Source organism: Opisthocomus hoazin, chromosome 4 (genome assembly GCF_030867145.1).
Source record: "Opisthocomus hoazin isolate bOpiHoa1 chromosome 4, bOpiHoa1.hap1, whole genome shotgun sequence".
Lineage (NCBI taxonomy): Eukaryota > Metazoa > Chordata > Aves > Opisthocomiformes > Opisthocomidae > Opisthocomus > Opisthocomus hoazin.
This window is the reverse complement of record NC_134417.1, coordinates 72574399-72597712: the sequence shown is the minus strand read 5'-3', so window position 1 is coordinate 72597712 and position 23314 is coordinate 72574399. Positions and strand designations below refer to the sequence as shown.

The window sequence follows — 23314 nt, the reverse complement described above, 5'->3', positions numbered from 1 at the left end:
TGATTCGATTTTATTTCTGATTCTTTATAACACTAAGAAGCCATGTGAAGATTAAGAACTGAGAGGATGCAGTAAATGACAGCAAGGTGCTGTTCTTAAATTGTTTCAGAGGCAAGTTGAAACTCTTCAGCTGAGGTCTGGTAACTCACTGATGTGCACAGTCCAAGTCAGATAAATCTGTTTCACTTGAGACTGTATCTAATCCAACACTAGTTTCAGGTCCATTACACTAGAAAAAAATGAAGAAGCCTAGGTCCTACTGGAATAAAATTCTGTTATTTGTTGGGCCTTCTAAGTGCAGTTCCTCCACACATTGCTTTCTGACATTTTTATTTTTGAAAAAAGTTTAAGTGAAATTTTGTTGTGTGTCTCTTAAGCCTCTTTTTGCCACTGAACACATGAAAATTGTTTTGGCAAGCTGTCCCTATTTTTTCATTCTCTGTGACTTTTTAAATCAGAAGGCAATAAGCAGTAGCAGGAAAAACATAACACCATAACTACATAACTTATCTTCTGCCCATGATGGCATAAGCTTTGAAAAGTTACAGAACAGAAAACAGAAAAAACTAAGAAAAAAATTTAAAAATTTATAAAACTGTACAGCATCTATTCAGTTTATTCAGTGGCCGAAAGTATATGTTTTCTTCTATTGTGTTCTTTAAGAACATAATTATATATATTAATATAGTTTTTCAAGTTCTGTTTTAAAATCACATATTTTGTTGAAAATTCCAAAATTCTACTTATAAAACTGTATTTTCATTTTTCATATAAGACTTTTCTATTTTTCTACCTTCCTGACTCATTTTTTCCATGTAGATTTCTAATTTCTCAGATCAACAACCATCCTGGCTAGTTGCTTTTGCATTCCATTACAGAGCCACAAGACATTTGACAAAAAAGTACTTCAAGGTAGACTCTCAAGTACTCCTCAAACCATCAATTCAAACTTAGTACGTGTCTGGAGCATGGTAGCTAATGCTCTCTGGTCACACCAACATCGTTAATCTATATATCCACTTCAGACCATAGGTCTCCTGTTACGGGATGTTGGCTGTGTGAGTATTTCCTGCCTACAGACGACAGCAGGAGTCTTTGCCAGGTTTTGCTCATTTGCTTTGTGTGTTGATATGGCCCTGATATTGTTGTTGTGCTATGTTTAGCACTGCATACAAAAACCCGAAGCATAGCCTCATATCTGAGTCACCTGGTGGATGCTTTAGAAAGAATAATAATCAGATATGCTTGCTGTATCTCCCTCCTCCCAAAGAACTAGCCTGTAACTCCTTCCACTGGTATTGAAATGGAGCCAGTTTTTCTGCAGCAACACTTACAGCATGCAGAATACCATATCTGCATATCAGCTGAGAAGTGGCTTACAAAGGTGGGGACAGTTAATATCAAAATGTTACCTGACAGCAGGCAAACCCAGGAGACAGCTTGACAAGGAAAGGACTCCCCAGATGAGATGTGGATATCTTTGTGCTTGTCTGATGTGATCCACTGAAGTAAATGAATGCTCCTGTAAACAAAAATCAAAGAAACACGGGAAATACGTCATGCCCCAATGGCAAACAGCTGCCTCAGAGAGCTAACTATGTGCTCCATGAGGCACATAAAACTTATTCAAAAATGTAAACAAATGAAACCACTTTGCTGTCAGTTCAGTCTCTGTGGATAACAAGGAGGGTGTTGTAACAGACTGAGACCACCAGTGTCTGCGTAGGCTAAGACAAAATAGAATTGCTAAACACTCCTCCCTCTTTTCTTCACAGTAAAATTTACATGCCTGAGTCCAAAGATGAAGAAAGAGGGTGAAGGTATAAAAGGGCATTTGGGCAGCTATTGCTAAAGCCACCCTGTCATGGTGCCTGCAAGCACTTAAACCTGAGGAAGTCGATACAGAGCACTGCAAAGAGTGATCAGATTCTGCTCTGCGAGGGCTTTACTGTGCAGACTCACTGGATGTATTGTTTTTATCTGGCCTCTTCAGGCAAAAACCTGAAGAACTCCATCCTCCAAACACTACAGCCACTTCATAACTCCTTTGCATGGTGCCCTTCTGCTCTCCACACAGGCTGGGGAGAGCAAAGGGACTGCAGGTGCTGAAAAACAGAGCGCCCTGGAGATCAAACAGCATAGATCTGAGCTGGGATCCCTAAAGGACACAATTTAATTGGCTTAAATAACGTTTCAAACAGAATTTAGAGAAAAAATTAATTTCCTTTAGGGTACAGTATTCTCTGTCAGTGCAGCCCAGCCAGTTTTAAGCATGCTAACAATGTTGCAGACCACAGGAGCCAATGGAACAAGCTATATTTTCTCATGGAGTCCACAGACTTGTCATTGTTGTCTGCGCTAGTGGGGATGAAAGCTTAATTAAAGATCTAATCTGAACTCTGGCAAACGAACTGCCTTTGGATTTGAACTACAGCAGATGTGCTTCAGACAAAGGTAGTGAAGGATAAACATCTTCAAGGGGCTCTAAAGCAGCATATTTTGAATGCCATCCATGCTGCCTTTACTGAATACCGAGACTTTTTCATGAAAGTCTATGCAACACAACACTAAAGGCTCAGTCTTGTTTGCACGTTGATATTACACATATTGCGTGCATCTTGGAAAATCAGCTATTGTGCTGCCACAGTCATACTCCTTAGCCATATATTTCCCATGGATACATAATGAAGCGGAGGGTTAAGTCCAGCCCCATGTGAATACTCGCATCGCTTTAGCAAGGCTGGTACAAAGAGGTGACAGTTACAGCCCCTTGTACAAACAGGCATGCTGCACTCCACAGAGTGAGGGAAGCTCCCTTCATTGGAATGCAAGAGTACTTCAAAGGATCCTTTTTTAATTTGCAGCTAAAGCTCTACAGTAGCCTTGTTAAGATCTTCATTAATTAAAATTTGCTCCTGCCTTCCCAAGGAGAGAAGAGAGACGAACACCCTGTGGTACCACAAGCAACTGTTGCAACCTGCAGGACCTTGATTTAATATTGGCAAAAACTTGCTCAAATTCTGGAAGACTATTTCTAAAGCTGTGATGTGGCTGTAGCAGGCACAGTGATAGATGGGTAAAAAACCATTTCAGAAAGACCTCTGCACTAACTTAGATGGTGAATGGATCATTACTGGGCTACAGTGGTGCTGTATCGTAACCTCAAGATCTGCTTGAGGCTTCAACCTGCAGCAGCATATAAAGACATGAACATAAATTGCAATGATTTAGGTATCAAAGCAGCTTAAGTGCAGCAGCACATAGTTCCTTGTGGGCTAGTTCAACATGTTGCTTAGGCTGCAGAGAAGAGGTTTCTACCAGCAGCCTTCATTATGACTACATTACACCTCAGATCTCACCAGCACCTAGAATAACCCACATGCGAAAGATGCAGGCATATCAGTGCCGTTCTCTGGAGCTGTGAGAGTTTGGAAGCTGTGACACAGTAATGCTTGCAGACAATGCAATAATGCAGATCCAGTGCCACTCTAGAGAGGAAATACAGTGAAATACTAAATAGCTGCTGAGAAAGTGAATAACAACTTTGGCGCACTTCATCACTTGGGGACCAATGGCAAAAAAGGCATACAACTGTGCAATTAGAGTTGTTATACAGCATGCACACACATGCTCGCACCCTACTAGGTTTTGTTCGGGCGAATTTTAACCCTGGAATTCCTCTATCTTTCAATGTGCAAGGTAGAATGCTTAATATTTCACATTCCTTTAACATGAACATGGGAGAAAGGTGTGGAGGTCTGGCTATGAGATAAGATACATCATTAAAAAAATTTAACTTAAAGGGGTATTGGACTGTAACCCAGATTTTAAAGTAATCTAATCTCTACTGGAAGTGGTGTAATAGATACATTTTAATGAAATTAAAGTCACAGAATATTTGGCAATATTATTTGACAATGAAAAATATGCTATGCAGTTTTAGTTTGATACAGTACCCTGTAATAACTTTTTCATTTTGGAAAAACACTTTAAAACAGCATTCTACTGGAACAAATTTATTCCAGCTGAATACACTGTATAGCAAATGTGGGCTGCAGGAAGAACAACTGTTCAAAGGATATTACACTCACTCTATTTTTCCCAGACTAACCCAATTAATTTACTTGCACTCTACAAAAAGCTACAGTGATATTTTGTCCAAATGATATTTTTAAGAATGACCTCTGTGTGAATAATGGATAGAAAGATGCTTATGATATGCATAAACAAAGTTAGCTATGTCAGTTCAAAGGTCAATACATCAAAAAACTGAAAGCTACATCAATCCTCACACCTCGTTGACTGCCCCAGCAGAAAATAAACATTACAAAGGCAGAGCAACCAAAGCACAAGGAAGAAAGATCATCCCTGAAACACATTTCGGTGACATATTATCTGTGTTACATACATGGATTCATAGAATGGTTTGGGTTGGAAGGGACCTTAAAGATCATCTAGTTTACAACCCTCCCTGCCATGGAAAGGGACACCATCCACTAGACCAGGTTGCTCCAAGCCCCATCGAGCCTGGCCTTGAACAATTCCAGGGAGGCAGCCTCCATAGCGTCTCTGTGCAACCTGTTCCAGTGCCTCACCACCATCACAGTAAAGAATTTCTTTCTTTTATCTAATCTACATCTAGCCTATTTTACTTCAAAGCCATTACCCCTTGTCCCATCACTACATGCCCTTGTGAAAAGTCCCTTTCCAGCTTTCATGCAGGCTCCCTTTGGGTAATGGAAGGCTGCTCTAAGGTCTCCCTGGAGCCTTCTCTTCTCCAGGCTGAACAAGCCCAACTGCCTCAGCCTTCCCTCATACAAGAGGTGCTCCAGCCCTTGGATCATTTTTCTGGCCCTCCTCTGGACCCACTCCAACAGGTCCATGTCTTTCCTGTGCTGAGGGCCCAGAGCTGGATGCAGGACTCCAGGTGGGGTCTCACCAGAGCGGAGCAGAGGGGCAGAAATCACAGAAACACAGAATCACAGAATGGTAGGGGTTGGAAGTGACCTCTGTGAGTCATCTAGTCCAACTCTCCTGCCGAAGAAGGGTCACCTACAGCAGGCTGCATAGGACCATGTCCAGGCGGGTCTTGAATATCTCCAGAGAAGGAGACTCCACAATATCCCTGGGCAAACTGTTCCAGTGCTCCGTCACCCTCAGAGGGAAGAGGTTCTTCCTCATGTTCAGACGGAACTTCCTGTGCCTCAGTTTGTGCCCATTGCCCCTTGTCCTGTCACTGGGCACCACTGAAAACAGCTTGGCCCCATCCTCCTGACACCCACCCTGCAGATATTTATAAGCATTTATTTTGTCCCTTCGCAGCCTTCTCTTCTTCAGGCTGAACAAGCCCAGCTCCCTCAGCCTCTCCTCATAGCAGAGACGCTCCAGTCCCCTCATCATCCTTGTAGCCCTCCGCTGGACTCTCTCCAGTAGCTCTTCATCTTTCTTGAACTGGGGAGCCAGAACTGGACACAGTACTCCAGATGAGGCCTCACTAGGGCAGTGTAGAGGGGAAGGAGAACCTCCCTCGACCTGCTGGCCACACTCTTCTTGATGCACCCCAGGATCCCATTGGCCTTCTTGGCAGCCAGCGCACACTGCTGGCTCATGGTTAACCTGTCGTCCACCACGACACCCAGGTCCCTCTCCACAGAGCTGCTCTCCAGCAGGTCCACGCCAAGCCCTGATGTATGGGGTCATTCCTCCCCAGGTGCAGGACCCTGCATTTGCCTTTGTTGAACCTCTTCAGGTTCCTCTCTGCCCAACTTTCCAGCCTATCCAAGTCACGCTGAATGGCAGCACAGCCTGACGGTGTGTCTACCACACCTCCCAGTTTGGTGTCATCAGCAAACTTGCTGAGGGTACATTCTAACTCTTCATCCAGGTCGTTGATAAAGAAGTTAAACTAGACTGGGCCCATTACTGACCCTTGAGGGACACCACTAGTTACCAGCCTCGAACTACAGTCAGCGCCACTGATGACAACCCTCTGAGTCCTGCCATTCAGCCAGTTCTCTATCCACTTCACCGACCACTCATCCAGCCCACACTTCCTCAGCTTCCCTAGGAGGATATCATGGGAGACTGTGTCAAAAGCCTTGTTGAAGTCAAGGTAGACAACATCCATGGCTCTCCCTTCGTCTACCCAGCCAGTCATGTCATCGTAGAAAGCTATCAGATTGGTCAGGCATGATTTCCCCTTAGTGAATTCATGCTGACTACTCCTGATAACCTTCTTTTCCTCCACTTGCTTGATCATGGCCTCCAGGATAAGCTGCTCCATCACCTTTCCCGGGATGGAGGTGAGGCTGACCGGCCTGTAGTTCCCTGGGTCCTCCTTCTTGCCCTTTTTGAAGATTGGAGTGACATTGGCCTTTCTCCAGTCCTCGGGCACCTCTCCTGTCCTCCAGGACCTCTCAAAGATGATGGAGAGTGGCTCAGCAATGACATCCACCAGCTCTCTGAGCACTCTTGGGTGCATTCCGTCGGGGCCCATGGATTTGTGGACGTCCAGATCGCTTAAGCAATCCCTCACACAGTCCTCCTCGACCAATGGAAAGTCGTCCTCTTTGTAGGCTTCTTCTCTTACCTCCGGGGCCTGGGATTCCTGAGGGCCAGCCTTAGCACTGAAGACTGAAGCAAAGAAGGCATTCAGTAGTTCTGCCTTCTCTGCATCCTCCATCACCAGGACGCTCGCCTCATTCAGCAGTGGCTCCACATTGTCCCTAGCCTTCCTTTTGCTGCTGCTGTAGTTGAAGAAGCCCTTCTTGTTGTTTTTAACATCCCTTGCCAGCTTCAATTCCAGGTGGGCTTTGGCCTTCCTCGTCGCATCCCTGCATGCTCTCACCATGTTTCTGTACTCTTCCCAAGTGGTGTCCCCCTCTTTCCACATTCCATGGACCTTTCTCTTCCACCTGAGCTCTGCTAGAAGCTCCTTGTTTAACCATGCAGGTCTCCCGCCTCCTTTGCTCGATTTCTTTCTCAGGGGGATGCATTGCTCCTGAGCATGGAGGAACTGATGTTTAAAGAGCGACCAGCACTCATGGACCCCCCTGCCTTCGAGAGCCCTGACCCACGGGATACCTCCCAGTAGCTCCTTGAAGAGGGCAAAGTTAGCCCTCCTGAGGTCCAAGGTTTTGATCCTGCTTATTGCCCTGCTTCTTCCACACAGGATCCTGAACTCAACCATTTCATGGTCACTGCAGCCGAGTCTACCTCCGGCCTTCACATCCTCTACCAGTCCCTCCTTGTTTGTTAACACAAGGTCCAGCAGCGCGCCTTTCCTTGTTGGTTCCTCCACCACTTGCAACAGAAAGTTATCATCGATGCTCTGTAGGAACCTCCTGGATTGCACCTGCCTAGCTGTATGGTCTTCCCAGCTGATGTCTGGGTGGTTGAAGTCCCCCATGAGAACCAGGGCCTGTGACTGTGAGGCTGCTTGCAGCTGCCTGTAGAAGGCCTCATCAACCTCCTCCTCCTGATCAGGTGGCCTGTAGTACACACCCACCGTAATGTCACCCTTATGAGCCTGTCCCTTAATTCTAACCCACAAGCTTTCCACTTGTTCCTCATTTGCCCCCAGACCAAGCTCAATGCATTCTACTTGCTCCCTCACATATAGAGCAACTCCCACAACTCTCCTTGTTGGCCTGTCTTTCCTAAAGAGTCTGTAGCCATCCATGACAGCATGCCAGTCATGCGAGTTGTCCCACCACGTTTCTGTGATGGCGACCAAGTCGTAGCCGTCCTGCTGTATAATGGCTTCCAGCTCCTCCTGTTTATTGCCCATGCTACGTGCATTGGTGTAAACACACTTGAGCTGGGCTGTCAATCTCAACCCTGGCCTTGGCACACCAAGCCTAGGCTCATCCCTAGTGAGCTGGGCAATATCCCCTTCCCCCTTCGAACCTAGTTTAAAGCCCTCTCAATGAGCCCTGCCAGCTCGTGGCCAAGAATCCTTTTCCCCTTTGAGATAGCTGAGTTCCACCTGTCGCCAGCAGGCCCGGTGCTGTGTACACCTCCCCATGATCAAAGAAGCCAAAATTTGACTGATGGCACCAGTCCCTGAGCCACCTGTTAACCAGGTGAGTTTTGCTGCCCCTTTCAGTGCTGTCCCCTGCCACTGATGGGATGGAGGAAAACACCACCTGCGCCCCGATCCCTCAACCAGTCGCCCCAGTGCCCTGAAGTCCCTTTTGATGGCCTTGGGACTTCTCTCTGCTATCTCGTCCCCGCCAACCTGCATTACCAAGAGGGGGTAATAATCAGAAGGCTGCACCAGACCAAGGAGTTTCTTAGCAACATCCCTAACTCGGGCCCCAGGGAGGCAGCAGACTTCTCTGTGGGATGGGTCCAGTCAGCAGATCGGGCCCTCTGTTCCTCTCAGAAGGGAATCACCTATGACAATGACCCTCCTTTTTTTCTTAGTTGAGGCAGTTGTAATACGTGGGGCTGTCTGACTCCTTCTAGGCAACCCCCTGGATGGAGCTCCCTCAACCTGCTGGCCATGCTGCTTTTGATGCAGTCCAGGATTTGGTTGTTTTCCTGGGCTGCGAGCGCAGTTTGCCAGCTCATGTCAAGCTTCTCATTCACCAGTATCCTCAAGTCCTCCTCCTCAGGTCTGCTCTCAATCTGTTCTCTGCCCAGCCTGTATTTGTTCTTAGGACTGCCCCTACTCATGTGCAGGACCTTGCACTTGGCCATGTGGAACTTCATGAGGTTCACACATGCCCACCTCTCAAGCCTGTCAAGGTCCCTCTGGATGGCTACATACTATGTAGCATCCATTTCAAATCATTTTTTTTATCTGCAGGAGGAAAATAATAATAAGAGAAATAATAATAGAAATCTCACCATGCCCAGTATTAGTTGTATGACCTCTGTCAAGGAGTCCCCTTTCAAGGGGAGCCCATCCTTTCATTATGTTCCAGTCAGCATCACCTAGGCTTAGTGGCTTCCATCCGCAGAGATCAGTCTCAAAATCACATATAGTGTAATTAGCTGTTATAAGAAGAACAACAATAACAGATCATTAAGTTGAAATTAATGCGACAGTTTAATGCTGGAAGTACAACTATATTGTATTTGGATGTACAAGGAGTCTTAAGTGCTGCTATGTTTCACTGAAATCCAGACTGTTCAGATGGACAGAAAGTTCTAGAATGCAGGTAACAGGTCAGGCGGGCCCTTCAAACTCAGAACCATGAAGGAAATCACCTATAAGAGAATAAACTGCATCATATTAAAGATGAGACCTGTACATAGGCTGCTAATAGATTATGAAAGTAACATTACATATTTTTAAAAGATTTTATTGGAAAATTAATTATGAATGTGTGGGAAAAACAATCAAATTTATTTGGTGATTTAAATACACTGAAAGTAGAGAGGAATTAAGCTTCCACTTAATTTATTTTTAAAAATGAGATTTAAATACATTAATTATTTAGGTCTCCTAGAAATTTTTATTGTTAAGTAAAAGACCATTTTCTCTGTTGGTATGGATTAGACCAACTTATAACGTATAACAATCTCACATGCTGTTTCATTTCTTGAGCGAAATTAATTATTTTGATAAGAAAACAGCATAATCTAAGAGTTTTCTTTCCTAGTCCAGAATATTGTCACAAAATGCTACACTTAACTTTTTGGGTCACTTATCACAATTGTAAAAGTTGCCTTTGAACTATTCTTGGCACTTTCCAGACTTCATGGCACAGACATAATTATACATATTACATAGGTTTTCAGATTGTACAAAACCAAAATTAAACTTATCTTTGTTGAAGCACCATTGTAGTAAAGCTCTTGGTAAAGGTCTTCCTATATATAGTACAGAGAGGTTATTTGAGCAGTTAAGTCCTAAGCTACAAAATGAATCACAAATATCAATATCTCTTATCTGGATTTACTATATACATTAAAATTCAATAGAGCGATTTTTTCTGTTTAGTGCAGTATATTAGTTAAACATGAAACTTGTTTAACTTATTTAATTACAGAATTCTCATGCTTTTTACAAGGTACCTTGCTAATTAGACTTCAATTCCTAATACATTAAGGTGGAATATGCAAATTGATATCCAAGACTAAGCTGTTTCGCTGTACAGTAATTAATACTATGTATAGGCATTGTGCTTTCCTTAGCTAAGCCGTCCTGAGACAACCAACGTGACACAAAAAAGCAAACATTCTTTTCTTAAACACCTCTTTCCTTGGGCCTCCCTGAACAATGCAAAAGATCTTCTGCATAAGAAGCTGACTGCAGTGGCTGCACAGTAATATCCAAAAAGACAAAAATAAATGACCATGTAGACAAAAAAAGGTTACTTTTTTTTATACTAAGCAACTAAAAACCTGTTCCTGGAAGGAAAACCCCAGACCAAATTAAAATAATGGTTTAAATACAAAAGAAAAATCAAGAAGGTACTAATGATTATTATTTTACAGTTCAATAAGGTATTTAGCATGGAAATTTTTTAATTATTATTTTCTTTTAACTACAGATATTTAGGACCAAGAGGAGAGTTGTTATTGCAACATGAAGAACACTATCTTTCGTGTGCTGATGACACCGGATCTGTTGTCATTTAATGCAGCTCAATACCAGGCCCATGGTATTTCCCTGGCTCATAGTGAAAAGCCGACTGTTGAAGCTACATTTGGAAATCATATACTAAAAGAATTGGTGAAGTAGCAAGGCTGCAGTCAGACAGAGCCCATGATGGTCAACAGGAAAGAGAGAAGTCTGGTGAAATCATCATTTCTCACATTGGTAACCACTGATACAATTTCTTCAACACTACAGATTTAGAAAGAAATTTATAAACATCATCTTTTAGGTTGAATATAGAAGCAGTGGAAAAAAAAAGAACAGATATGCACACACAGAACGACACAATTCCAAATCAAATTAATTTTCTCTGTGATTTTTTCAAACTTTATTCAATTCTGAACACACTCATAAAGGTAGAAAGAACATTCATGGTGTTGTGCTTTTGGGTTGGGGGGGGAATAAAAAAATGCAGCTTCAGTTCACTAAATGTTATAATGTTGAACACTTTTTAGATGCCACTATTTTGTTTTTTCTATTGCACCTCTGTTTTTAAAATTACAAGCTCTATACAAACACCCAATCATGCAAAGACACCAGGCCAGAGTCACTTATCAAACCCAAGTGTTCTACCATACGTAGTTTCTGGAAGTGATACTTCATTTTTAAAAGTGGTAGTATGTTAGGGAATAGCTAGGCTATAGATGCATGAGTTAAGTTTGACTTAAATTTTATCCCTACTTAATTCTAAAAACTTAAGGAGTGCTTGTAAATGCTTGATCAAACTTGAAAAAAGTTCTGTGCTTTGACTGAAACACAAATCCAAGTGAGATGGTTTCTCAGTGTATTTTTTCATTGTCAAACATTAATACACTTTGAGAAATGCTCCTTTTCCATCAAAAGAGTGCATGATTTTTATTATTCACAGCCTTTTTCTACATTTTTATCTGAACATTTGAGTGAGTATAGGGAACGTTTCACTGCCCATGGCTGGAAAATAAATGCCTGCACAACCTATATTTTTTGAGGAGTCACACTGCAGTTATGCAAGATAAACAGACATAAAGTATATTTCTGGTATATTATGTCCTTTCCTACTGCACCTCTTACCATCAGAGTTTACATTTCTTATTTCACTGGGAAGATTTCAGTGGATTCAAACTGCAGAAAGATTTTACACATTCTGAAAACTGAACCAGTCAATTCTCATTTTTGAACATTCATCTATTAATAATTCAGGGAAACAGAAATGAAATTAGAAGGGAAACTACAACCTGCATTCATTTTATAACAAGACACATTTACTTATTTTTTTATTTTGTGTGGGTATATCAGCATATCTGAACTAGTCAAGGAGTAAGGTATTACACCAGTTCTGCAAAACCAATGACTCCAGGATGCAACTAGGAGAAAAAAAAGTTCCCCAAACACATCTCGTTGAATTTCAAGAAAGAAGTGGAGCTTACTAAAGCCATAAAATAGACTGGAAATATTTTTCAACTAATACGAGCTATTTTTCCACTTTTTTTAAAAAAAGAAACAGGAAACAAAGCACATATTCCACGAGCACTGGGAGTTTAAATGGGAATGTTTTTTCTTTTACCATCTTACTCTACCTATCCAACTCCTCTTGAACCTCTTGGGGGAAAAAACAAAGCAGTCCTGTTAACTAGGCTGGGTTACCAGCCAAATAACTTCGCTTCAACTTCATTAGCCTGCAACTAGAAGCAGGTCTTCAATCCTACTCTGGCAGCTAATTCAGAGGAACACAACTGGGGAAGCAGAACTTGTCTCTCCATCAGGGTAATGTTTCCCTGACTAATAGTACTGAATGAGGAATGCTGCTATGCTTGCTCAGTGTGGCAGCACCCAAGCGTCTATGCAATTTGGGGTATAAACTAACTGTGTGATCAGCAACCAAAGCACTTCTGTGATTACTTTGTCATTAATGTTTTGCCATTTCTGGCTAACAATGTCATTTTGGGAAATGGAAGGGTTACGCATATACCTTCTCACTGACTACCCATGCACATTCCTTACCAGTTTGTGATTCGTTCTATGTGCCTAAAAATTGTTAAAAGTTTCATGCAGAAAGATCACTTGTGGCCACAGGTCAACTAGCCTGAACTTTCATACATCATAAATAATCAGACAAATGTCTCATAACATGCTAGTCACTTAGGTGAGATGGCCTCATCTTCTTCTGAAACTACTCAGTTACCTCATGTAGATTTAAGAGACTGGTGATGCTAAGAGAATATCATGTCAACCCTGGGTCTTCAGGTCTGCACACTTGCTTTGAGATAACTGTTCTGGTGAAACACAAATGCAATGCTACACAGTGTTGATAAGCAATAAAGAAGTCTGTGGAAACAATATGGGTGTAGCTGCTTCTTTACCATGTGTACATACAAGATTGATGGACAGATACTGACCTTTCCAGACCATTAATGTGTCACAGAAAACACATTAATGTGTAGTAAAACAAATGTTTCAGACTAAAAAATGCTTCTTCTACTTTAAAGTTAAATGATAATAAAAGGATTTGCATATGTGTTAATCTGCTGCAGAAGGTTTCAAAGATTTGCAACAGTAAATTGCTATACTGTAAATGCAGTAAAAAGTACATGGCTTTAAAATTATACAAGTTTCCTTTATTCTACATATTTTCTATTCATAAATTATACATATCTTATGAAAGGCTGAGAATACTTATGCTAATACTAGAAATGCAAAATTAAAACCAGAAAAGGTAGAGAGGTGTTTTAAGGAAGTTTCTAATTAGGCAAAATGGAAGATGGTCTTTCAGAAACAGCTACATAATGTCCCACCCCACAATCATTCTGATCTACATGAATGGAGTAAGCAATTTCTAGAAACACTACTGCATGAAAATGTGGTATTGCATAAAAATAGAAAGTGCTTCCTAGATTTCTTGATGAGTTGCTAGAATTGCTGGATAATAATTTGTGATGTTTGTATATGTAATGTGTGTGTTACATATAAATAATGTATAATAATAGTAAATATAGTCCTTCAGTATTTGTTACTTGGCATGGCGTCTAGTGCAAAACTTCCTTTATATTAGGATGGAAATTTTTAATCCTTCAAATGATCTAAGCACTGTACCTCACTTTCTTTGTTTTGAATATATTAACTAGGTTTTGATAATCTATTATCAGTCACAGTGAAATTTAGAAGTGATCTCAAATAAGTGGTGTCAGACAAGACATAATGAAAATGTTATTTAATACTAAAAACATTAATTTCATGATTTGTCACTATTAGATTAATTGATTTAAACAAAACCACTCAAAAAAGGTGGTTATTCAGGTGCATAAATGTGCCCTAGACAAGTTCCTAATTTTTCAAGACCTATAAGTCTCACATACTTAAATATGTATTTATATAAACGGGCAGAGATTAAACAGAAAATTTAAGCAGAATTGCAAAACTTGTGTTTATTTGTTCCTGTAATAAACTGCATTATTATAATTATCATTCAAGCCAAGTTAACATCAGCAAAGTGAAAAATAATTTTTCCTTCCTCTTTATAATGAGGCAAAGAAAATCCTCAAAGAAGAGGGACATCCTTCACATTATTATGTAACAGCTGTCTGCCTTTGTTTTCATTCAGTATGGAGATCCATCAGTTCTTTCAGGACATGAGAGTACTTCATCAAATGAAACTACTGAGGATGTGTCCAAAGATAGATGTCATAATACCTTAAGGAACAGAGGCTAAAACATGCATTGTTGTACCAGGTAGGAATTTTTACTGACAATTAATGTGAATAAATGTAGTGCACTCTAAATATCACGAGGAACATTTCAAGATCTGGTGGAAAATGTACATAACAGGAGGAGAAGAATAAAGGGCAGGAATAAAGGATGATTTTTCCTTTAGGTCTCTTTTGTTTAGGACTGCAGAAAGTGTCAGAAAGATGAATTTTGTAAGCCAATCAAACTGCTGAAGAGCTAAATTCCACCTTTAGAGTTCTCTTTCCTGAAAAGGAGTGTATGAAGTGTCCAAGACAATATTAGGCATTAAGATGGGCCAACATTAAAAACAGTTATTGTTATTTTAAAGATGGCAATTTGTTTCTATTCTTTCTTCTCTGCCAGGAGTCAAAGCACCAGGGAGCAGATACGGGTTACTTGTATTTTAAAACAGCACCTTTTTTTCACCCTTTTTTGAGAGCATGAGTACACTTTGGTGCACTGCTCCAACAAAATGATAGATCTTCAACCTGCAAATGCCTCGACACATAGTGAAGCACAGAATCCCTGTGCCTCAGGTTCAACTGAGTGTGATATTTTCTTTAAATTGGCATAAACTAGGAATTAGTGGAGAATCAGTGCCACATGGTGAACCAAAGTTAACTGCAGAGGCAACAACAGACAGTGCAGCACCAGGCAAAGTTACCAAAGAGGGCTTTGCACTGGCTGAGCCTTCTGTCAGTCCTTGCCCCAGCACCCTAATTCTGGTGATGCCACGAAGGACAGAGCTGAGGTCCCCAGGACATCCTGACTTTCTTCTGCCCACTCTCCAGTTTTGCTGAACGATCCACATAAGCATGACGGAAGCACTGTTCTCAAGAATGAATCCCACTGTGATCTTTATTTAACTCCAAAATGCTAACTATATCTGGGTTGTTAGTTCATCTTTTGGTTACTGAACACTAATGTGCAGTGTCTGAAGGGGTAAAAATTAATTAAGAAATTGTGATGCATTGTGTGCAATATATAATTGCCTTTAATTGTTTAGAGTTATCTTTATTTTCACTTCGTGTTGTACTATTAACAGCTACCCTTCAACTGGGACAATTATTTTTCATCTTCCTTTTAAACTTTAAAATTATACTTCTATATTCCCAGTCATTATTCACCACTATTCTCTCACATTGTTACTGAAGTGGGAACACTAAAGAGCTGAGAAATAAAGTCCAATTTATAAAGTACTATTCACTTTCGTTCCATTCCTCCTCCTAAAGAGCACGAGAGGACACTCTGCACTCCTACCAGCAAACACAAAGATCTAGCAGCATAGGGTCAAGTCTTGCAAAAAAGCAAAACAGATCTCAGAGAGGGAGCCCCCATAGACTTTAATGTTGGCTTAGATTCCACCCAGAGATAAAACAGTATAAACCTTCCTATTTAAAACCTTATTTCAACATTTGCACATATTTCTTGTTTCAGAGGTGGCTCCTGCATGGTTATTTAATAATTGAAAGGATTAAAGATTCAGACTGTGAGTTAAAAAAAGCTTGTACTCACAAGTAGTTCCTGAAGTCTTCTCAAGAAATTTGAAAATAAAACATGATCAGTGTTCATCCTGCTATCTTGAGTGACACACAGAGTTTTAATTTTCACCTCCAAGCAGTGATATATATATATATCATCACCAGTATCTTAAGTATGTGTACATTTTTCATATGCAACACACAGTTCAGTATTAGTGCCATAGGCAAACATACATAAAGATATACATCTTATAATATTTGTTTTAGAAGCGATAGGGTCTATAAAGCTACTTTCTTATGGAGATCTAAAATGTTTCAGAATTATTATAGACATCTTCCAGTAATTTTGCTTATTTTCTTTTACTCTTGATTGTACAGTAGAAACTGTGTCTTCTAAGCAAAGTTACCTTCAATTGAAAATATAACGAATAAGATGTAGCTTCTGAACTGTAGCCGATTTGTATAGTGATTTGTATTGCTACGCGAATACCATGTCACCTAATGCATTTTCTGACTATAACTCATAGACAGTCTAAATCAGAAAAGTGTTCAAACACCAAATCCCAAGGCAGATTTCAATCCCTCTCAAATTAGGGAAGTAGAGGCTATAAATGTGGTACATAGGGAATACACTTAAGCAAAAATATGCAAAATGTTGCCTTTCTGCAGATACTTAAAAAATCTAGATCCAAAACATATTGCTGAGGCCAGACAGAGAAATAGAAAGCAGTGAAAAGAAAAACACATGACAGATAATGCTATGAACATTATCACTAACCTGTACGTCATTAAATATTCTGTGCAAAAGAAGCTATATAAGTAATAAAAAGATTTCTAGCCATTTGTTGGGTAGACCTGTTAAGGTTTCACAGTACTGTTCAGCACAGTGCCCTTCTAAAGTAATGCAATTCACTTACAGCAGGCTTCTGGATCCTCATCACTGCCATCAGAACAATCTGGGTGACAGTCACAGGCTGATCCAGGCTTTGCCGACTCCCCATCAGTACAGGTGAATTCTTCTAAGGAGCACAAACCTGGTGGCTCTGATGGTGTACTGTCCAAGAGCTGGATGCTATTCAGACAGATGTAACCGGACCTGCTCCAGAGTGTTCCTTTAAACATAAGCTGTGGATTGTTACAGTTAAAATATTTGCACTAACAGACAACAGAAAAATTGATTTTTATTTACATAAAATAGTAATATTCTACAAGTAAAACCAGTGTTTACTTTCCATTACAAAACCATGACAGATTTCAAATCAGAAGTTGAAATTTTGTATGACTACCTCAGGCTGAATTTTCTGAAACTTTTCACCTGAAACAGTTTGATGAATTCCACACATAAAGTTAACTAAAAGCCATTTTAAAGAAAAACTCCTAATCTCATAAGCATTTGACTAAAAAGTTGCAATGCTCTCGTGCTTTTGAAGAGTGACCTGAAATGTAATACTAAAGACTCCATCTTCTGCCCTGAAGTCTCTTCAGAACCTCATTTTGCAGATGCCAAAGAGAAAAATTTTCAGTTACACCCACAACTGAATAAAATTAGCTAGGGTCTGTCCTCAGACTCCAAATTGGCACAGAACACCTTAACAACTGATACCTATTTCGCCACGTAAGATAAATGGCTGCATCCAGTCTATGCAGTGGGATTGGTCCCTAACTGCTAGTAATCCTTGAATTGTTCCAGGCACTGTTTGGGACATGGCCAATTTGCTTGGGTCGAAACCTTGCTAGTGACCATGCTAATGTTTTAATTATATGGACTACCACATGCCAATCTTGGGCCTGTGCCCTAGCCCTGCTTATTTCACTGCTATTGGCACAGACATAAATTCAAGGAGCATTTCTTTCTCTGACAGACTTCCCTTGTGCTGGCTAGATTTTATACAAACTGATTTAGAGCAATGAAGTTTCAGAAGAACTTCTCTTGCTCCTGGCCACTGTAGAGCCCAGCTCTGCTTGTTCTCAAAGCAAGGAGATTACCCTACTTTTGGTCTCCAAGTTTCTTTCACCTGAGCCAAAGCAGCAGGCAGGAGAAAGTAAGCTTGGATTCATCAGAAGGATGAAGATTACAATGAAAGAAAGCACTGAGAGACAAGAGCAGGAGTTGGAGGCACAAATCAGAAATGGAGTTGTGCGTTTCAACAGGCTGGGACATGACCAGAGCGCGAGTCTCAGAAAGTAGTCATCTGCAAGAGGCAGAAGCACTGTGGAAGGAAAGCTGTAAAAGAGTATCTGACAAAACAGAAGGAAACTAGAACACATGTGATTTGGGGCACAAGAAGGAGGGTCTAACACATCTCCCAAAGCCTGGAAACTAGGTTTGAATGAAATTTCAAGAGACATTTTTCTTTCTAAAAAATAAGAATTATGTATGTCGTTATCTTCCACTAAAAACAATTTCTTCAAAGTGACAAAAGGCTTCTAACAATACCCATTCTCTACCAGCTTAAACAGCAGAATGCTATCCTGAAAACATTACATAGTCACATAATTAAAGATAGTATCTTTCTTTCCCTAAGCACAAGCGATCCTTGTCGTCTCTCTACAAGAATGCATAGTTATGGCTGTCTTCATGTATACATACAACCTCAGCAGCCTTTTTTTTATCTTTATGTACTACAGTCTTGTTATACCTCTGGTTGTTTATTCACACTCGTCCGTGTGCAGAAAGGAGAGGCAGTCAACAACAGGTACTTAAAACCTACTAGCTTGCTGAAATGTATTAATTTTTATCTATGTCAAAACTTAAATTCCTGCAGTGGGCTTAGTGTTTGTCCTTTCACAGAGCTTACATTTTCACGCGATTGTTGAGACAGTAAAATATGATGTTTAGTTACAGAATTATGAAAAAGAAAAGTAAATGTAAAATTACTTAAAATAGAAACCGGTAAATTAATTTAAGGATTAAGTATCTGTAACTTTGCTTTATTCTCTATGCCTGAAAAATCAAGGGGAAGATATAGTTTCACCATTATTGGCTTACATCATTTCACTGAAATCCCACAAGCATCATTCCCATCATCTCACTTAACAGCATTTATATTTAAAAGAGTTTCTAACACCTGAGATGGACTCAGATGACTAAAATATGGTGAGATTTGTATTCATTTTCTTGCATGCTGTTAAAGACCAGCAGCTTCAACATGTGATGTTTGTGTAGATGTTTTGTTGAGCTATAACCAGAGCTTTATTCACACTGAAGCAATGAAGAGCAGCATCACTTTGAGGACACTTATCATTTTAACAATTTTTTAAGTTTCCTAGCAGCTTTATAAACAATGAGGTAAAATGTCTTCAAAAACTGAGCACGTGTCTTTTTCATTCATACCTTTAACTTTTCTAGCCCTGTTGGTAGCTGTATATCCACTTTGACCCATTCCTTCTTCGTCATGATGTTGGTTTCCCACAAGACATATTCCTCCTGTAAAATGTAGAATATGATGTTAGAAAGCTAATTGTTGTTCCTGTATAAATTATCCAGGCCATTTTTTGTCCTTGATCTTTTCATATCCTAGCCAAATGATCACTATATACAAAGTTGCTCTATGTGAGGAAATAGAGCTTCACACATTCATTTGCAATCTTTGCACTGAACTTTACAGGAGAGAGAGGAAACAAGACATGCTTACTCTGATTAAACAGGCTAATAATACAATTATCAGGAGTCAGTTTGGTAGAATTAAAGTGAATTAATACATAGATTAAGCCACGTTATTGCTGAATTTAACAATATGTTTCCATGGCACTCTATACAATAGTTCCTTCTTCATAAAAAACTGCTTATATTATGCTGTGTTTTAATTACATTTAGTTTTCTTAGAACTGAATACGGTGTCTATCAAAATTACCCAATCAACTGTGCGAAAGCTTTTTTTTTTTTTTTTTAAATCAAGCAGGCAGAGTACTGCCTAACAAGTCCTAGTCATGTTCTGAGTTACCTCAATCCCCTTTTTCATTCCACCTCCTAAGGATAACAGCAAGAGTGCCAAATATGTTATGGCTCCCTTTATGCAAGCACTACAAGTTTTTTGGATTCAATGATCTGACAAAAACAGCTCTTGCTCATTCTGTTTCTGGTCATGATCCTAACTAGAACATGCTGACGCCAGTGTAAATTAAAAAAATGTAGCACTGTGAACTTCACGTCCCTAAATAAGATGTTTTCAGGAATCAGCTCCAAAATACAGCAAAATCAGAAAGATAGAAAATAAATGCAGGAAATGTTAATATAGGCTATACATACAAACAGAGTTACAGTTACAAGTTATCAACAGTGTGACCCCTTTTAGGACACCGTGCAGAATACTGGTTGCACCTTTTCCACAAACGATATCACAGAATTAGAGACAGTTCAGAAAAACATGTGAAGCAGGATAAGAGAAACGGAAAGTCTCTCTTATGCAGAGAAACTGAAAGGATAAAACAGTTAACCTTACAGGAGAGAAATAAGAGGGGACATGATAGGTACGTGAAATGTTATCAATACTATAGACAAGGACATTTATGTTTTTTCCTGTCTTGCAATATAAAAAAAGAAGAGGAAGATGCTGTCTACTGCTTGATAGACCGAGAGGTATGACCTAGCAGAACAACACTGCTATGATTTGTGACAAGTAGCCAATTATTCATGCTCTTTTCCTACCAAGGCTTCAACCATTATGACATATTGACAAAGCTGGGAAACTAAATCTCTGTTGAATATGTGTTCAAAGATCAGTTTTGGAAATGTGCAAGACAGTGCCAAGGCAATACCCTAATTCCAAATACTAAGTGACATAAGAGACTAAATTTGGGTAAACCACATGACATACTTCATTTCAGAAAAAAAAGTAATCTGTGAGTTTCCCTATCACTATAGTATGTAAGTATTTGTCCACTTGTTCATCTAACAGATATTCAGCAAAAGTCTTTCAATGTCAAGGACACTTCATTCTCTGTAAAACCTGCTTCATTTTGCTAAATAATTCAGCTTCCAAAGAAAATCTATGAACAATATTATTCTACAATAACCACATATAAGACACAGAAAAAGATTAAAATCATAGCCTGTGGTTAACAGTCTGCTTTTAGAAATATTATAGTTAATGTAGTCCCCCACACGTACATGCTTGAAGCCTCCAAACACATTTGTATACCTTGTGGGAACACTCTGCATTTACTGTTTATTTGATTGGATGCATCTGGATACTATAATTTTGTTCACATTCGATTAACAGCTTAGATATCCATCCCCATGATTATGTTTCTCCAAAATTTATTCTAATAAAACCATCTTGTAGCAGTAAACTTGAGTTTTCTGTGCATGTGCCAGTATCCAGATGTTTGAGGGCTGTTTTTTTACAATGAAAGCTGTAAATCACCTCAGATGCAACTAGTTTTTAAACTGGCTAGTGTTCCATGCAGCAAACTTTACACTCCGATTATATGCAGCTCTAATAAGCCAGTAATATAATTTCCCTTCCTCACAATTTTTTCTCTGTAGTATTCATCCTGTTTCTCAGATTCTTCCACACCTTTGGTATAAAGGGGTTAACCCTTCTACCGCACTTCTTGCATCTCTATCCTTCTTTTGAAATGCTGAATATATTGCTTTTCCTGTACTTTCCCTCGAGATTTATTTTGGTGATGTAGGAGAGCAGTTGCTCAAAATATCTTCACTCTGTTCCCCTTATTGTGATATATTGCTATATTTAAACAATTTTTTGTAAAGCTAAAGTGGGTAACAATTGTTTCCTTTTCCTGCAATGTTTTTTTTGAGATAATACTACTCAGATTTGAAGGATGGAAGAGACAATCATAACATTTTCTTATCAACTCCATTTATAAAATACAGCTTTTTTTATTTTTGACATTTCTCTACAGATACATTCACTGCTGTGCTGCTGCACTCATCATTTTGTCCCTGCTTCTCTCATTTCAGAGAGCAATTTGGAAAAAATGCGTATTTGTTTCCCCACAATGATTAACGGATCACCTTTACCTTCTGCAGAGGAGTGTACTTGCATGGTTTTTGCAAGTGCTGCTGAACACTTACAGAAATTTTAGCGCATTAGGGCATACAAATTTGCATCAGGCCTGTTGGCCCTGGGACATAGCAAGAATTATTCAGAGATAAGAGGTTCCGAACAACAAAAACAGTAAAAGGGGGTGCAGGGAAACTGCATGGTACTGGATGGTGCAACTGAGAGGTTATTTTGAATGACAGCCTCCAGGACAGCAGCTCTGTTGTCTTCCACAGTCAGAACCATTAAATGGCTCTCACTGCTTCTTCTCAGTATTTGGTTAGTTTTGAAGATTCATTGGTTTTTCACAAACAACGTAACTAGTCAGTAGCAAAATATGTAACAGCTACTCCTCCCTTCATTTCAACTTGAGAACTGTTAAACATGAGTCCGTAGCGTTATGTTTTCTAAACTGCCAGCAGAAGCTTATGTTTCTGAAGTTCTTTCTAGAAAATACTGCAGTATGAATAACTCCTATCAGCTTTAAAGAGGTCTATGTGCAATAAATACACTTCTGACTGAAGGAGAAATTCAAGAACGGAGACATCAAGGGGCTAAGAGAAGATGTGGAAACAGTAGACTGAACTGATGCGATAAGTGCCAAAAACATTCTTTTCATGCCTATATTAGGAACTGTTTAACAATTAACTCCATTTAGGCTCCCAGTTCTATGGGAAGTCAAATGCGAGTTTTCTTATGTTTTTGGCTCACATGGTTTACTCTGTTTTCAGGGAATGAAAACCCTTAAACTGGAGCTGTTGATGCCACTTCAGTGAAACATAGAAATCAGTGTTCCTATTCTGTCTCAAGGTTGTCATGGGCATCATAGCTGAGAATTTATTGGCAAGTACTATGGCACAAATCTTCATGCGTTCTGACCAGAACACCGATTGTGTTACAATTCCCTGATAAAGTAACGGGTCACAGAAAAATGCTACTATTCACTTTCACATATTAAAAATGAGCAACTGCCTGGAGTTGCTTCCATGAATACTTCAAGACATAGTGGGGAATAAATCAAGTGCTTCGATTACCTGTTTCTATATTTAGACCCCTTGGTAGTGTTACACCTCAGGGTTTTTTATTATCTTATCTTTGTGAATGAAGTGGACCTGTCTTTAAATACTTGTATTGTTGAGTGAAAATAATTAAACTCCAATGTCAAGATATGAGAGCCATTAGCTTAATGAGACCAGCTGTACTGCTCTTTTTTTCTTTAAGTATCAGTACATTACCATCTATATTGTTATTAAAAATGATTTTCAAAAGGGAACATTCTAACAGCAGAAAACCTCCACAAGGCAGGAGAGGTAAGAAAGATGGAAATAGTTATCTTTGCTCAGCTGCCATTTATGCTTCAGTCTGACATGGCTGTTTCATCTATTAATAGGTAAAAAACCAGGAAAATTACTGCTCTAAAACATGCCCAAAGCAAATCAGGTGGCTAAACAAGAGCTTTCCAAATATCCTGAGCCAGCAACTTTCCTTTTTCTGTCTTGATAAACACTTAT

At 39.7% G+C, this 23314-nt stretch overlaps 1 protein-coding gene across 1 annotated transcript in view; it reads right to left on the bottom strand.

The window, feature by feature from the left end:
* The window catches only part of MALRD1 (MAM and LDL receptor class A domain containing 1), a 285631-nt gene that overhangs the window by 238341 nt on the left and 23976 nt on the right, over positions 1-23314 (bottom strand). Inside the window, exons 8-11 of the mRNA XM_009937935.2 lie at positions 19130-19222; positions 16713-16920; positions 8854-9000; positions 1413-1522 (exon numbers count right to left, since the gene is read on the bottom strand). Of these exons, the coding sequence (XP_009936237.2) occupies positions 1413-1522; positions 8854-9000; positions 16713-16920; positions 19130-19222 (558 nt within the window). The remainder of the gene's footprint in view (positions 1-1412; positions 1523-8853; positions 9001-16712; positions 16921-19129; positions 19223-23314) is intronic.